General features: G+C 43.9%; 1 protein-coding gene across 1 annotated transcript in view; it reads right to left on the minus strand.

Moving 5' to 3' along the window:
* lancl1 (LanC antibiotic synthetase component C-like 1 (bacterial)) overlaps positions 1-11,263 on the minus strand; it is a 47,601-nt gene extending 36,338 nt beyond the window's left edge. Inside the window, exons 1-2 of the mRNA XM_072578732.1 lie at positions 11,084-11,263; positions 1,288-1,405 (exon numbers count right to left, since the gene is read on the minus strand). Of these exons, the coding sequence (XP_072434833.1) occupies positions 1,288-1,405; positions 11,084-11,167 (202 nt within the window). The 5' untranslated portion in view covers positions 11,168-11,263. The remainder of the gene's footprint in view (positions 1-1,287; positions 1,406-11,083) is intronic.
* Positions 11,264-17,742: the final 6,479 nt, after the last annotated feature.

Consider the following 17,742-nt stretch of genomic DNA (forward strand, 5'->3'; position numbering starts at 1 on the left):
AATTTTAACCTGTATACTCAAAGTCACTTCTCTGAAGGCTGTTACTCTAGTGCATTACCAGTTTAGTCAATGGCCATTGATTAACGTCATCACAAAGCAATTTCAAGGTTATCAGAAATGCAGGTTATGCAATAAGGACAAATCAACGGCCATCCTGCCACAACCGTTGAGGTTATCTGAAATCTACTGCAAATATCAATGACTAAAACAGTTAACAACACCAGACTAGACTGCACCTTCCAACATGTTCTATCAAGTCTCGTCAAATCTCAGTCCCATCACTCCTACTGCCCTTACACAGATAATAAAATCAATTCCCAAAATCAGCAACTCCTGTAAAACACCTATGCAACAGCAACTTAGGTCAAACTACATTTCTGTATTCCTAAACAAATATATTTCATCTAAAAATCAATTCTGGAAAATTTGCACGATCAAGCTGAATTCTGCACACAGCATTCTGATGACGTTCATCAATGTCTAACTTTCCCTTGTGTTCTTTAGAGCCAGCCCACATGGCTTTATTTCCCCATATTTTCTCTTGTTTTGTTGTGTCAAGTGTTCTCTCATGTTAAGACAAATATTAATTCTTCATAGGTCAGAATTGACAGATCTCAGTGTGGCATTATCAGTACTTATCTGTTTCAGTCATTTTCTCAAATTCTAAATTGCTTTAATCTACCTTCAGTCAGAACCATAACCAGACACTTGCTTACATTATTTTATACTGTTTGGTTGAAAATATCTTTCTCCTCACCTAGTTCTGGAATAAAAATCCATAATATGCAAAACTATCAGGGTTATAAGGCAAGGGCAATCAGGTGTGTTCACCAGGTTACCCAAAACTTGGGTTTCAGAAAGCAGTAAGAAGAAAACAATGGAGGTGGGAAGGGTTTTTGAAGGATTTAAAGCCCTGAGTAAAGAGGAGTGAGAGATAGTGAGAGTACAGCAAGACTTAATTTTAACAAAGTGAGGGAGCGCAGAGGAGGAAGAGCATATAAATCAACTACAAAATATTTTTTGCAGTGATTGGTGTGGCCTGAATTACTTTTCATTTCGTGAATCTGCTGAGTGCGTGAAGACTCTATTTGTACAATTTTTTACCAAATAGAAAGATCAAACTTGTCACCTTAGTTTTATTCTCAATCAGAAAATGTTTAATTGTTATCTGGATGGCCTCAAGCAAGCAATTTTCAGTATTCAAATATACAAGCTGTAATCATGATAGTTTATGCGTGCACAAAAATTGTTTCTAATTGCTTCTTAGTTTTGCAATGCTAAGAGTACCTGCCCATCCAGTGTAACTGGTGCAGTCTGTTTCATCGCCCTTTATCAACCCATTTTCCATCTGCTGCAATAATTCACTGATCTTGCTCTGCAGTTGTTGAATGAAGTCACTGGTTAACTATAAAACATTAAGAAAGTTAGCTGTTCCTCCATTTTTAGCCACAATCAATAGAAATAAAAACACACATAGAACCTATGCACACAATTTTCAGCTCCTGCCACCTTTTGCATATTCACAACATCAGTCACTATTTTCAGTTCGTGGACAACGACATAATGGCTATAAGTCTGCATTAGCTGGGCAACCTGCTGACATACTGTCATCAATCAACATTCTCTTGAGGACAGTTTGTTGTAAGTTTGCTGGCTGAGCTGGTACATTTGTTCTCAGACGTTTCATTACCATGCTAGGTAACATCAGTGATATCCCGGTGAAGCGTTGGTGTTCTGTCCCGCTTGCTATCTATCTGTCTGAGAATAATACCAGGGTATGAGTTAAAATATTAATTTACATCAAACTATTTACAAGATACAAATGTGTTTAGAAGCATCAAGTGAAAGTGACAAGTCAACCTTACAAGTTAAAAATAATTGAATACAGATCACACACCAGTACAGCCCTTTCTGTGATTAGGTGTGTTTCGTCAACACGAATTGGCTGTGACGCGATTGATGAATAGGTGAATGCTGTTGTGAAACATGAACTTTTGCATTTGTGCATTAATTATTACGTGATTCCATCCCTAACTCGTTAAGTGTACTTTTATTGCACGATTTTCATATAGCGCAAGGTCGCACAAGAACACAACTACCGCTTTATAGCAGAAAGGACTGTACTCTGAATGCCAGAAACCACATATTTCAGAACATAAGGCATTCTTGCTGACTTATTGGAGGGATTTCACAGAGATCATTGCTAACTATATATTTTAAAGAACATGCAACTTTGAGCCAACTTCAACTTCAATTTTTATCAGTCCATTTCTACCCCTCCATCAAATTCTACACTAATAATTTTAGAAAAACAGTTTTACTTACAGTAGAGATCCTTTTAAAGACCAATTAGTTCAAAATATCTTTTCCCTTAGATATTATAATTAGTCTTTACAGTGGAAGACACTTTCAAATATTCCATTAATACTAATGAATACAGGGAGGAATTAAGAACTAGAGATGTAGTGATAGAAACTCTAATGTGGCTAAAAGCAGATAAGTGCCCTGGCCCTTATGGCTTGTGTTCAAGGATCCTAACAGAGGTAACTACAGAGATAATGGTTGCATTTTCCAAAAATACTTGGATTCCGGAGAAGTATCAGAGGATTGGAAAACTATCAATTCAAAAAGGGAAGGAGGCAAAATGCAGGGAACCATAAACCAAGTGTTGAACATTAATTGTTGGAAAAGCACTGGAATCAATTATTAAGGAAGTAATAGCAGCAGTTTGATGAAAGGGAAATTGTGTCTGATTAATCTATGATAGTTTTTTGAGAAACCAGATTGGATAGAGAGGAAATAGTAGATGAGTTGCATTTGGAATTCCAAACGCAAAGGAATTCCAAATTGGAATTCCAAAGGCTCCCTCAACCATTCTTCATAAGACATGCTCTCCAGTCCAGGCAGCATTCTGGTAAATCTTCTCTGCACCCTCTTGAAAGCTTCCACAACGTTCCTATAATGACCCGACCAGAAATGAACACAATATTCCAAGTGTGTTCTTCCCAGGGCTTTACAGAGCTGCAGCATAACCTCGCAGCTCGTAACTCAGTACCCACTAATGAAAGCCAACACTCTATATGTCTTCTTAATAACCCTGTTGTGGTTCTGTTCACCGAGCTGGGAATTTGTGTTGCAGACGTTTCGTCCCCTGTCTAGGTGACATCCTCAGTGCTTGGGAGCCTCCTGTGAAGTACTCTACATTCAAATTTGACCTTCCAAAATGATTCATTTCATACTTTTCCAGATTGAACTCAATCTGCTACTTCTCAGCCCAGCTCTGCATCCTGTCACTGTCCCATTGCAACCTACAACAGCCCTCCACGCTATCCTCAACTCCACCAACCTTCATGTTACTGGCAAACTTACCCACCCTTCCATTTCCTCATCCAATTCATTTATAAAATCACAAAGAGCAGACGGAACAACACTGGTCACCGAGCTCCAGGCTCAATACTTTCTATCAACTACCACCCTCCGTCTCTTATGGGTCAGCCAATTCTGTACCCATATAGCCAAATTTCCTTGTATTCCCATGTCTCTTTACTTTCTGAATGAGTCTATATGGGGAACCTCATCAAATGTCTTGCTAAAATCCATGTAAATCACATATCCTGCTCTACCTTCATTCGTGTGCTTTGTCACATCCTCAAGGAATTCAATAAGGCTTGTGTGGTATAACCTGGCCCTTACAAAGCCATGCTGACTATCTCTAATCAAGCTTTGATTTTCAAACTAATCATAAAACCTGCCTCTCAGAATCCCCTTCAATAATTTGCCCACCAGTGACCTAAGACTGACGAGTCTGTAATTCCCAAGATTATCCCTATTCTTAAACAAGGGAATAACATGTGTCACTCTCCAATCATCTGATAGTACTCCAGTGGACAGTGAGGATGCAAAGATCATAGCCAAAGGCTCAGCAATCTCTTCCCTCACTTCCTGTAGTATATCCCATCTGGCCTAGGGGACTTATTTACCCTCATATTTTTTCAAAATTTTCAGCACATCCTCCTTCTTAACATCAACCTGTTCGAGTCTATCCGCCTGCTTCAAGCTGTCCTCACAAATGACAAGGTCCCTCTCACTAGTGAATACTGAAGCAAAATATTCATTGAGGACTTCCCTTACCTCCTCCAACTCCAGGCACAAGTGTAGAACGCCTTAGAGTTTTCCTTAATCTTACCCACCTTACTTCTAGTTCTTCTAAATCCATTAGATCAGATTACTTCGTGTGGAAACAGGCCCTTCGGCCCAACAAGTCCACACCGACTCTCCGAAGAGCAATCCACCCAGACCCATTCCCCTATATTTACCCCTTCATCTAACACTATGGGTAATTTAGCATGGCCAATTCACCTGACCTGCACATTTTTGGATTGTGGAAGGAAACCGGAGCACCTGGAGGAAACCCACGCAGACACGGGGAGAATGTGCAAACTCCACACAGACAGTTGCCTGAGGCCGGAATTGAACCCGGGTCTCTGGCGCTGTGAGGCAGCAGTGCTAACCACTGTGCCACCGTGCTGTCCACCAGTTCTTTCCTGGCTACCTTGTAACGCTCTAGTGCCCATCTGATCCTTGCTTCCTCAACCTTAAGTAAGCTTCCTTCTTCCTCTTGACTAGGTCTTCCACATCTCATCATCCAAGGTTCCTTCACCCTACCATCCCTTCCTTGCCTCAGTGGGACAAACCTATCCAGCACTCTCAGCAAGTGCTCACTGAACAACCTCCACATTTCTGACGTGCATTTCCCTAAGAATGCATCTTTCCAATTTATTCTCCACTGTTCCTGTCTAATGGCATTTTAATTCCCCTTGCCCCAATTAAATACTTCCCCACATTTTCTGCGCTTGTCCCTCTGCAAGAGTATCGTAGAGATAAGGGAGTTGTAATCACTGTTGCCGAAATGCTCTTCCACCAAGAAAATTGACAGCTGACCTGGTTCGTTGCCAAGCACCAAATCAAACACAGCCTTCCCTCTAGTCAGCCTATCTACGCATCGAGTCAGGAATCCTTCCTGGGCAAACATTGACAAAGTCTACTCCATCCAAACTATTTGCACTAAGGAGGTTCCAATCTATATTAGGGAAGTCGAAGTCACCCATGACAACCAACCTGTTACTTCTGCACCTTTCCAAAATCTGTCTCCCAATCTGCTCCTCTGTGTCTCTGTTTCTACTGGGGGATCTGTAGAAACGTCCCAACAAAGAGACTACTCCATTCCTGTTTCTGACTTGCACCCACAATGACTTAGTAGCCAAACCCTCCTCGATGACCTCCCTTTCTGCAGCTGTTATACTGTCCCTGATTAGCAATGCCACTCCCCCACATCTTTTACTTCCCTCCTATTCAATTTGAAACAACCGTAACATCCAACAACCATTCCTGCCCCTGTAATATCCAAGTCTCCGTAATGGCCACGACATCAGAGCTACAAGTAGTGATCCATGCTCTAGGTTTATCACCCTTACCCCTTACACGTTTTGCATTAAAATAGACACACTTCAACCCATCACACTGACTGCAACTTTGCCCTATCAACTGCCTCTCCTTCCTCACAGACTCTCTGCAAGTTGTATTTGCCTGTTCACCAGTTACCCCATCCTCTGATCTGTAGCTCCAGTTCCCATCCCCTAGTACTGGTCCCACCCTCTCCAGAAGGTATCCCAATGATTCACATATCTGAAGCCCTCCCTCCAACACCAGCTCTGTAGTGATGTATTCAGCTGCATGCACTCTCTGTTCTTAGCCACACTAGCCTGTAGCACTGGTAGCAATCCTGACATTACTACTCTGCTCGTCCTGCCTTTTAGCTTCCAACATAACTCCCTGTATTCACTTTTTAGGTCCTCATCCCTTTTTCTAACTATTTCATTGGTACTAATGTGTACTACAACTTCTGGCTGCTCACGCTCCCCCTTAAAAATCCTGTAGACTTGATCGGAGACTTCCCTGACCCTGGCATCCAGGAAGCAACATACCATCCATGAGTCTTGTTCATGATCACAGAATTTCATGTGTGTTCCTCTAATCATTGAAACTCTTCTCACTATCGCTCTCCTATTCTTCCTCCTTCCCTTCTGAGACACAGATCTGGCTGCTGTGGCTTTCCCCTGGTAAGTCCCCCTCCCCACCAAAAGAATCCAAAACAGTATACTTACGGAGGGGAATGGCTACAGGGGATCTGTGCACTGACTGCCTATTCCCTTTTGCTCTCCTGACGGTCACCCAGCGACCTTTATCCTTTAAATTAGATGTGATAACCTCCCTATAACCCCTCAGCCTCCCAAATGATCCCAAGTTCATCCAGCTCCAGCTCCCTAATGTGGTCTGTGAGGAGCTGGAGTTGGGTTCACTTCTTGCAGGTGACGTCAGCAGCGAGACTGGGGGTGACCCTTACCACCCACATCCTACAGAAGGAGCATGCAACTGCTCTAGCCTCCGTTCCCTCTGCTCTGAATTGCCAAAAGGGATTAAAAAAAATACAACCCTATCTTATCAATCGTCCACACAGACTTTCTTCTGGTTAGAAAAGGACGACGGGTGGGAGACACTACACATGTAGTGGTTCGGGTTTAGCCACTGTCTGAATATATTTGCTCACTTACCCAGCAGTTCCCCGTGTCCGGTTCTGCTGCTGTTCATCCTTCACTTGGTTGATTTATGAGGTAAGTAGTTACTATTCAAACACGGGGTTGCACAAGAACGCAACCATTGCATTATACAAGAACTACCTGTACCTCTTAAAAGGTTAAGTCATAAGAACTCACGATATTGGAGGTTGTGTATGGATTGAGAATTGGCTCATGGGTAGGAAACAGTCAGTAGGGACAACAATCTTTTCCATATCAGGTTCGTAACCTGAGACCAGTGGGGTTCAACGGAGATCAGTGCTGTTTCCGCAACCGTTTACAAACATATATTAATGACTTGGAGGAAGGAAGCAAATGTACCATAGCCATGTTTGCAGACAACACAAAAGTAGTTGTAAAGGCAGGTTGCAAGGGGTGCCAATTTAAGACTGAGTTGAGGAGGAATTTCTTCTCTTAGTGAGTTGTGTCTTTGGAACTCCTTGACACAGACAGTTGTAAGGGCAGAGTCCTTGTGTATAGTTAAGGCTGAGACAGGTAGATTCTTGATTGGTCGGAGAAACAAGGATTATTGAATGGTGGAGCAAGCTTTTGGGACTCAATGGCCTACTCCCGGTTTGGAGATATAAAGTCTATTACAATCACATTTGGTGGACCATGCTCTAGGGGTCAAGTTAGATTTTCTTGCAATATTCAAGTATTCAAATATTTTGTCATCTATATTTTCTTCATAAATTTTGTGAATAAACAACATTTCTGGAAAATAAAATAACCACGAGCCTGAAAAAAAAAACAGAAACACTTAGTTGAGTCTGACAAGTTAAAAAGTGATAAAATTAAGGCATTGGCATTAGCAGCTGAAGTTGGGTGTTCAGAGCCAGAAATAAAGAAGTTAGTGTTGTGAGGCAGCAAGTGGCAACTGCAAGGGAAATGGAAAAATTGAAGGTTTTAGGCATTTGAAGGGTCAGGACTGTTCTGATACAGAAATGGCAGCTCCGCGGATGCAGAGGACTTGAGGTAGAGGAATATCTAAACTGTTGCATGTAAAGCTGGCTGAGAATCAGGTAGGTATTGTACTATCAGGAATATAACTGGAAGAGCTAGAAACTGATGAAACCCAGTGATGTTCATAGGATTCCCCAGCTCCAAAAGTTGAAAAGCAGACCTGGGAGACAAAAAGTGAGGATACCAAATCCCTTCTCTTCTGCAACTTCAAAGTCCTGAATTAGTTGCTGCCAGCTCAAGCCAATTAATAAAAGATAAAGTTGCTGTATTCTTACCAGGTCACAAGGCTACTCTCTCATTAAGAAAGAGACTAGTGGTGTTTTAATCTGAAGGTCACCACGTCTCAGGCAAGGAGAGAGGGCAAGAAGGAGAACCCTTCTTGGTGAGTTCAGCTGGTGCAGGCACTGAATTCACATTGTTGGTGTCGATCTGTATTACAAACCAGCTGTCTAGCCAACTGAGCTAAACCAATACTTAAGCCAATTAATACCCCTTTCCTGAACACCTACCTACCCACCCACCCACTGCCAGTTGGTTAATATCTGTTACTACAACACTGTGGTGCTGTAAATACTCACATTGCTAACCTGCCACACACTAGATAAGTTTCACCAGGCTTTTGAAAAAGTCCTACACAGGATGTTAGTAAATACATGGGATTGGGGGTAATGTACTAACATAAATTCAGGATTGAAAGCACAGTTTAGGAAAAAATGGGTCATTCTCAGGTATGCAATCTGTGGAACAGTGGGGTATCCCAAGGATCAATGTTTGGACCCTGGCTGTCCATAATCCACATCAATATGGAAATGTTGGGATCAGTTGAGATATTTCCAACTTTGCATAGAACACAGAACAGTCCAGCACAGTCCAGGCCCTTCAGCCCACGATGTTGTGCTGAGCATTTATCTTAATCGAAGATCAACCTAAACTACACACCCCTCAATTTACTGCCATTCATGTGCTTGAGCAGCAGTCACTTAAATGTCCCTAATGTCTCTGACTCTACTACCACCGCTGGCAATGCAAGGGAGGAAACCCTTCTTCTCCGGGTGGTTGCACATGAGGTTAAACTTAGAGTTACAGAGATGTACAGCACAGAAACAGACCTTTTGGTCCAACGCGTCCATGCCGACCAGATATCCTAAATTAATCTAGGCCCATTTGCCAGCATTTTGCCCATATCCCTCAAAACCATTCTTATTCATGTACCCATCCAGATGCTTTTAAATGTTGTAATTGTACTTGCCTCCACCACTCCCTCTGGCAGCTCATTCCGTACACACACCGCCCTTTGTGTGAAAAAGTTGCCCCTTAGGTCCCTTTTAAATCTTTCCCCTGTCACTTTAAACCTATGCCCTCTAGTTCTGAATTCCCCCAACACAGAGAAAAGACTTTGTCTATTTACCCTTTCAATGTCCCTCATGATTATATAAATTTCTATACTTGGTGGGAATGTGAATTATGTGGAGAATGCAAAGGGGGCCAGGCGATTTAGACAGACTGAAAGAGTGTCTAAGTGTATGGCAGACAGGACATAATGTGGACAAGTATGAGCTTATCCAATTTGCTATGAGAAACAAAGGTACAGAGTACTTCTTCAATGGACAGAGATTGAAAAGTGTTGATGTCCAAAGGGACCCGAGTGTCCTTGTTCATGAGTCACTGAGAACTGACATGCTGTAAATCTATTTGCGATGTAAACAGTAAGTTGGCTTTTATCACATGAGGATTTGAGCACAAGAGCAAAGTCTTCTTGCTTCATTTGTATCGAACATGGGTGAGACCACACCTTAAGTGGTGGGTACAGTTTTGGTCTGCTTGCCTAAGGAAGGATATACTTGCCATAGAGGGAGTGCAGAAAAGGTTTATCAGACTGAATGCTGAGACTATCCTCTGAGAAGAGATTGAGGCGGCTGGACCTGTATTTCCCGGAGCTTAGAAGAATGAGAGGTTTTCTCAATGAGACCCTCAAAATTCTGTAGAAGTTAGACAGATACAGAAAGGATGTTTTCCCTTGCCATGATGTCTCAAACGAGGGCGTACAAATTCAGAAGAAGGTGTAGGACATTTAGAACTTAGATAAAGAGAAATTTCTTCAGAGGGAGGTGAATTTTTGGAATTCATAACCCAGAGTATGCGGAGTCTCAGTCATTGAATTGATAGATTTCTAGTAATAATATCAAGGGCTAAGGGAATAGCTTTGAAATATAGCCTTAAGGCAGATAATCATCTATGATATCGAATGAAGGAAACTCAATGAGCTAAATATTCTACTCCTGCTCCTCCAATAAACAGTTTCCAAACACACTCCAAGGCAGTTCCTGTCCACCTTGCACTCCAGATTTTAGCCAAGTCAAGCATATAACTGGCCTCAGTCCTGCAGCCATTCTGTCTCAATCACTCTAGCCTTGGCTGAATGAATCTCCTATTCCTCTCATATTCGGGTCACACAGAATTCTGCAGTCCAGCTTCACCAGAGATGAGCATATGTCCCTCAGTTTCCACCTCTCCCTGGAATCAGTGCCCTTCCCTCACTCTACCCCCATCCCCAGGGTCAGTGTGTAGGTTTCTCATTTCTACCACCTTGAGGGTCAGCATATGTGTCTCGCACATTCGCTCCATCCCCAATGTCAGTGTGTGTATCTCTCATTTCCCCCGACCCCCAGGGTCAGTGTGTGTGTGTGTCTCTCTCTCTCTCATCCCCCCCCCCCCCCACCCATGTCAGTGTGTGTATCTCTCACTTTGCCCCACTCCCAGAGTCAGTGGGCGTGTGTCTCTCATTTCCCTCCACCGTCAGGGTCAGTGTGTGTGTCTCTCCTTATCCCCAACCCCAGGGACAATGTGTGTCTCTCTCATTCCCCACATCCTCAGGGTCAGTGTTTGTGTGTCTCTCATTTCCCCCCACCCCTAGGGTCAGTGTCTGTGTCTCCCATTTCCACCATCCCCAGGGTCAGTGTGTGTATTTCTCATTCCCCCCACCCCCAGGGTCAGTGTGTGTATTTCTGATTCCCCACATCCCCAGGATCTGTGTGTGTGTGTGTGTGTGTGTATCTCTCATTTCCCCCATCCCCGGGATCACGGTGTGTGTCTTTCTTTGCCCCCATCCGCAGGATGCGTGTGTGTGTGTCTCTCATTCCTCCCAGCCCCAGGGTCGTTGCGCGTGTGTCTCATTTTCCCACATCCCCAAGGTCAGTGTGTGTCTCTCTCACTTACCCCCACCCCCAGGGTCAGTGTGCATGTTTCTCATTTCTCTGCCACCCCCAGAGTCAGTGTGTGTGTTCTCTCATTTCCCCCACCCCAGAATCAGTGTCTGTCTCTCATTTCCCCCCACCCCTGGGGTTAGTGTCTGTGACTCTCATTACCCCTATACCTGAGCTCGGTGTGTATGTCTCCCATTTCCCTCCATCCCCAGGGTCAGTGTGTGTCTCTCATTTCCCCCCACCCCCCGGGGTCAGTGTGTGTCTCCCTGAGGTCTCACTCACATTCCCGGCAGAGTCGAACAGCCTCTGAGTCGAGGCCGGCCCTTCATAGTCGGGGTACGGGTTCCTGAACGCTCTGCTTTCCATGCTGGATGATGTCACCCGTTGACAGCCGGCGGCGCGCTCTCCAAGAAACGCGCAGGCTCCAAACCTGCGCCAACGGCAGTAGGCCGCATCTCCATGGTAACCAGAACGTGAGCCCCGCCCCTGCCAGCCTGATTGGCAAGAACTACAGTGGGGAGAGCTCAGGAAAGGGTGGCAAAATTCCCAGGGCAAATAATGGGAGGTAGAGAGTATGGAAAATGGTCAGGATCCTAGGAAATAAGGGGAAAATAAGGAGAGTTTATACTTATAAACTTGTAAATGAGTTGGTAGCACAGGTTGAAATTGGCAGGTGTGGGTATCACAGAGATGTGGCTGCAGGGGGAATCAAACTGGAAACTAAATGTCCATGGATACATGTCAATATTAAGAAGTCAGGCAGAGTGGACGGGTTGCCATGTAAGAAATGGAATTAAGTCAATAGCAAGGTGCCATCTAGAGTCAGAAGGCATAGAATCTATGTGGGTTGAACTGGAAAGGATGGGGTTGCACAGGCCTCCTGGCAACAGTGAGGATGTGGGGAAGAAAATAAATCAGGAGAAAGAAAAGGCATGGAATAAATGCATGATTACAATAATAATGGGGGATTTTATAATGCATGGACTAGGAAAATCAGTTTGGTAGCAGATCTCAATAAAAGGACATTGTAGAGGCAAACGATGGCGATGCTTCAGGAAGATGTTTGGGGAAACTTGCAAGAGCAATAGGCTTGTCATAATAGGGGATTTTAATCTTCCTAACATAGACTGGGACTGCCAGAGCATTAAGGGCTTAAATGGGGTGGAATTTGTTAAGTGCGTTCAAGAAAGTTTCCTCAAGCAGTACGTAGAGGGTCCTAGTTGGGAAGGGGCAAAACTCTTGGCAAATAGGGCAGGACAGGTGACAGAGTTGACAGTGGGGGAGCAGTTTGGAACCAGTTACCATTGTTCTACTAATTTTAAAATAGTTATGGAAATACTCAAAACTGGTCCAGAGGTTCAAGTTCTAAATTGGGGCAAGGTGAATTTTGGTGGAAATAGACAGGAGCTTGCAGGTGTTGATTGGAGTAGTTTCTTTGCAGGCAAACAGACTTCTGGCAAGTGAGAGATCTTTAAAAGTGAAAAAGCTAGAGTTCAGTGTCTATATGTTCCTATGAGGGTGACGGGTAAGGTTGGCAGCAGTGGGGAGCCCTGGATTACAAGAGATATTGAGGCTTTGATCAGAGAAAAGGAGGTGTGGCTCAGGTTCAGGCAGCTGGGATCAAGGGAATCCCTGAAGGTGTACAGGGAATACAGGAGTTTACTGAAGAAGGAAATCAGGAGGGCGAAAAGGAGGCACAAGATAGCTTTGGTTGAGGAGATTAGGGTTAATCCAAAGAGGTATGTTAAGTATATTAAAGGAAAAAGAATAATGAAAGAGAGAATAGGGCCGCTCAAGGATCAAAGTGGACATATATGTGTAGAACATGCAAGAGATGGGCAATGTTTTCAATGAATATTTCTCCTCTGTTTTTACCATGGAGAAAGTCATGAAGACTTGGGAAAGTTAGTCATCATATCTTAGGAACAGTCCATATAATGGTAGAGGTGGTGTTGGATGTATTAGAATGTATGAAGGTGGATAAATCTCCAGGTCCTGATCAGATATATCTAAAAACACTGCAAGAGGCTAGAGAAGAAAGTGCAGGGGTCCTGGCTGATATTTTAGCCATGGTTGAGGTCCCGGAATACTGGAGGGTAGTGAATTTTGTGCCATTATTGAAGAAGGGCTGCAAAGAAAAGCCTGAGAATTAGAGACCAATAAGCTTAACATCTGTGGCAATAAGTTACTTGAGAAGATTCTGAGGGATAAAATATACATGCATTTGGAAAGTCAGGGTTTGGTTAGGAGTAGTCAGCAGTAGTAGTGGCTTTGTGAGTGGGAGATCATATCTCACAAATTTGTTTGTTGATGACGTGACCAGAAAGGTTGACAAGGGTAGGACAGTAGGCGTAGCCTATAAGGTTCCACGTGGTATGCTTTGGAAGGGGGAATCACATGGAATCCAGGGGGAGTTGGCAAATGGAAACATATTTGGCTTGATGGTAGGAAGTAGAGGATAATAGTGTTCGAATGCTTGGAGGCCTGTGATAAGTGGCATGTCTCAAGGGTTAGTGCTGGGCCCCTTACTGTTTGTTATCTATATCAATGATTTGGTTGAGAATATACAAGGCACGATTAGTGAGTTTGCTGATGACACTCAAATAGCTGGTATCGTGGACAGTGAGGAAGATTATCAGAAATTGCAGCAGAACTTTGATCAGCTGGGGAGATGTGCCGTGAAATGGCAAATGGAATTTAATACAGATAAGTGTGAGGTGTTGCATTTTAGAAAGTCAAATCAAGCTAGGCGTTTCATGGTGAATGGTAGGGCCTTAAGGAGTGTAGTGGAGCAGAAGGATCTAGGAGTTCAGGTTCACAGTTCTCTGAAAATGGAGTCACAGGTTGTCAGGGCAGTGAAAGAGGCATTTGGCACACGCTCCTTCATCAGTCAGGGGATTGAGTATAGAAGTTGGGAAGTTATGTTGCAGTTATGAGGCCACATGTGGAGTATTGTGTTCAGTTTTGGTATTCTTGCTCTGGGAAGGATGTCATTAAACTGGAAAGAGTGCAGAAGAAATTTACAAGGACGTTGCGAGGACTCAGTGGTCTGTGTTATAGGGAGAGGTTGGACAAGCTCGGAAGTTTCTCTTACCAGCCGTAGGAGACTGAGGGTGGACCTTATAGAGGTGTATAAGATCACAAGAGTCATGGATAGGATATGAAAGCACTTGGTCTTTTTCCCAGGGTTAGGGAATCAAAGATTTAAGATTAGAGGGGAAAGAATGAAAGGAAACCTGAGAGGAAAGAGCCGCCAGTGGAAATCATAGAATCCCGGCAGTGTGGATATAGGCCATTTGGCCCAACTAGTCCATACCAACCTTCCAATGGTAACCCACCCAATCCCATTCCCCCACCCTTTTACTCTACACTTACCCCTAACTAATGCATCTAAATTGCACTATGGGCAATTTAGCATGACCAATTCACCTAACCTGCACATCTTTGAAATGTGGGAAAAAACTGGAGCACCCCAAGTAAACCCCATGCAGACACGGGGAGAACGTGCAAACTACACACAGACAGTTGCCCGAGGCTGGAATCAAACCTGGATCCCTGGTGCTTTGAGGCAGCAGTGCTAACCACTGAGCCACCATACCGCCCAACAAATGATTGAGGTGGGTACATTAACAACTTTTAAAAGGCGTTTGGACAAATATATGGATAGGAAAGTATTAGAAGGATATGGGCCAAGTGCTGGAAAATGGCATTAGTGTGGATGGACATTTTGGTTGGCATGGACATTTTGGGCCAAAGGGTCTGTGTCTATGCTGTAAGACTCTATGATTCTAATCACTGGAGTCAGGGAGGGTCCCAGAAGACTGGAAAATGGCTAATATAACACCTATATTTAAGAAGGGAGTAAGCAGAAGACAGGGAACTGTAGGTCAGTTAGCCTGACTCAGTTGTTGATAAGATTTTAGAGCCCATTATTAAGGATGAGATTGTGGAGTACTTGAAAGTGCATGGTAAAACTGGGCAGGATCAGCAGGGCTTAGTTAAGGGAGGCCATACCTGAAAAACCTGTTCGAAGTCTTTGGCCAGTTCCTCCCTCATATCTTTGTAGTTATCTTTACTCAGTTGTAATAGTTGTAATAATAGTTGTATGGGTGGCATGGTGGTTAGCACTGCTGCCTCACAGTGCCAGAGACCCGGATTCAATTCCTGCCTCAGGCGACTGACTGTGTGGAGTTTGCATGTTCTCCCCGTGTCTGCGTGGGTTTCCTCCGGGTGTTCCGGTTTCCTCCCACAGTCCAAAGATGTGCAGGTCAGGTGAATTGGCCATGCTAAATTGCCTGTAGTGTTAGGTAAGGGGTAAATGTAAATGTAGGGGTAGGGGTGTAGGGGTGGGTTGCGCTTTGGCGGGTCGGTGTGGACTTGTTGGGCCGAAGGGCCTGTTTCCACAATGTAACGTAATGTAATCTAATTTTTTTTACATCAGATTCTAGCCTGTCCCTCTCAGCAGGGTGAATTCTATCATATTATGGCCCCACCGAGCTTCCTTCACTTTCAGCTCCCTAATTAAATTTGCCTCTTTACACGTCACTAAATCCAAAATTGCTTGTTCCTTAGTGGGCTTGACCACAAGCTGCTCAAAATAAACCATCTCGTAGACATTCCATGAATTCCTTTTCTTGAGATCCGCTACTAAACTGATTTTCCTAGTCTACCTGCATATTGAAGTTCCCGTGATTATTGGTAATTGTACCTTCTTGCATGCCTTTTCTATCTCCTGACTTATTTTCTTCCCTGCATCCAGAATACTGCTAGGACGCCTATACATCATGGTCTTTTTCCCTTTGCAGTTCCTCAACTCAACCCAGACAGATTCTATGCCTTCCAACTCGATATCACTTCTTGCCATTGATTTAATTTCATTCCTTACTAATAAGGCTACCCCATCTCCTCTGCCCATCCTTTCAATAGGACACGTATCCTTGGATATTTAGTTCTCAGTCCTGATCACCTTGCAGTTACACCTCTGTGATACTCACAACATCAATTGTATTTTCTACCTGACACTGTCGTAAGAACACCTTGTTGCCTTTATGTTAATTGTTACATAGGGGGTCAGTTAGCTCAGTTGTCTGAATGTCTGGTTCGTGATGCAGAATGAGGTGGGTTGAATTCCTGACTCAGGTGACTATGAAGGACCCTCCTTCTCAACCTCTCTTCATCAGAGGTGTGGTGGCCCTCAGGTTAAAAACACCACCAGTCTCTCTCCCTCTCTCAGAGAACAACCCTGTGGTCTGCTAGGACTATTATGACTTCACCTCAAGGGGGCCAGTTGGCTGGACAGCTGACTTGTGATGCAGGATGATCAAATAGTGTGGATTCAATTCCTGCACCAGCTGATGTTACCATGAAGGACTCTCTTTCTCAACCTCTTCACTCACCTGAGGTGTGGTGACTCTCAGATTAAACCACCAGAGAGCAGACATATGGTGTGGTAGGGCTAATGGTGACTTTACATAGAACATAGAACAGTACAGACCCTTTGGCCCTCAATGTTGTACCGACCTTTTATCTTACTCTAAGATCAGAGACACCCTTCATTGTACTATCTTCCATGTGCCTATCTAAGAGTTGCTTAAATGTCCCTAATGTACCTGGCTCTGCTACCACTGCTGGCAGTGCATTCCACACACCCACCACTCTCGGTGTAAAGAACTGACCTCTGACATCTTCCCTAAACCTTCCTCCAATTACCTTAAAATTATGCCCCCTCATGATAGATATTTCTGTCATGGGATGAAGTCTCTCCATTCTATCCATGCCTCTCAACATCTTATACACCTCTATCAAGTCACCTCTTGTCCTTCTTTGCCCCTCCTTTGGGGTGGCATGGTCACTTAGTGGTTAGCCCTGCTGTCTCACAGCGCCAGGGACACAGGTTTGATTCCAGCCTCAGGGCGACTGTCTGTGTGGAGACTGCACATTCTCCCTAGGATTGCGTGGATTTCCTCCAGATGCTCCCATTTCCTCCCACAATCCAGAGATATGCAGGTTAGGTGAATTAGCCATGCTAAATTGCCCATTGTGATCAGGGATGTGTAGGTTAGTGCATTAGTTGGGGGTACGTGTAGAGTAATTGGGTAGGGGAATAGGTCTGGCTGGGTTACTCTTTGGAGGGTCAGTGTGAATTTGTTAGGTCAAATGGTCTGTTTCCGTACTGTCGAGATTCTATGATTCTATTCTGTCAACCTTTCTTCATAAGACATGCCCTCCACTCCAGGCAGCACACTGGTAAATCTCCTCTGTCCCCTTTGTCAAGCTACCACAGCTTTCCCATAATGAGGCAACCAGAACTGAACACAATATTCCAAGTGTGGTCTAACCAGGGCTGTATAGAGCTGCAGCATAATCTCGTAGTTCTTCAACTCAATCACCCTGCTAATGAAAGCCAACACACACTACGCCTTCTTAACAACCCTTTATCAACTTGGGTGGCAACGTTGAGGGGTCAATGGACATGGACCCCAAGATCCCTCTGTTCCTCCACACTGCCAAGAATCCTGCCTTTAACCCTGTATTTTGCATTCAAATTCGACCTTCCAAAGTGAATGACTTCACACTTTTCCAGGTTGAACTCCATCTGCTACTTCTCAGCCCAGCTCTGCATCCTGTCACTGTCCCATTGCAGCCCTACACACCATCCACAACTCCACCAACCTTTATGTCATTGGTAAACTTACTAACCCACCCTTCCACTTCCTCATCCAAGTCATTTATAAAAATCACAAAGAGCAGAGGTCTCAGAACTGATCCCTGTGGATATAACGTCTTATTGAATATCAGAAATTTCAAGAAAGCATTAAAAATGTTCTCTACAGCATCACTTATATAGCTATCTCCCAAAAATTTAGTTTGAATAAATGAGATGTATATTTCCAAAACAGCAGTTTATATCACAATTTTTCAGGCAATGGCATTTCCCATAC

The sequence above is a fragment of the Chiloscyllium punctatum genome, chromosome 10 (genome assembly GCF_047496795.1).
Source record: "Chiloscyllium punctatum isolate Juve2018m chromosome 10, sChiPun1.3, whole genome shotgun sequence".
Taxonomy (NCBI): Eukaryota; Metazoa; Chordata; class Chondrichthyes; order Orectolobiformes; family Hemiscylliidae; genus Chiloscyllium; species Chiloscyllium punctatum.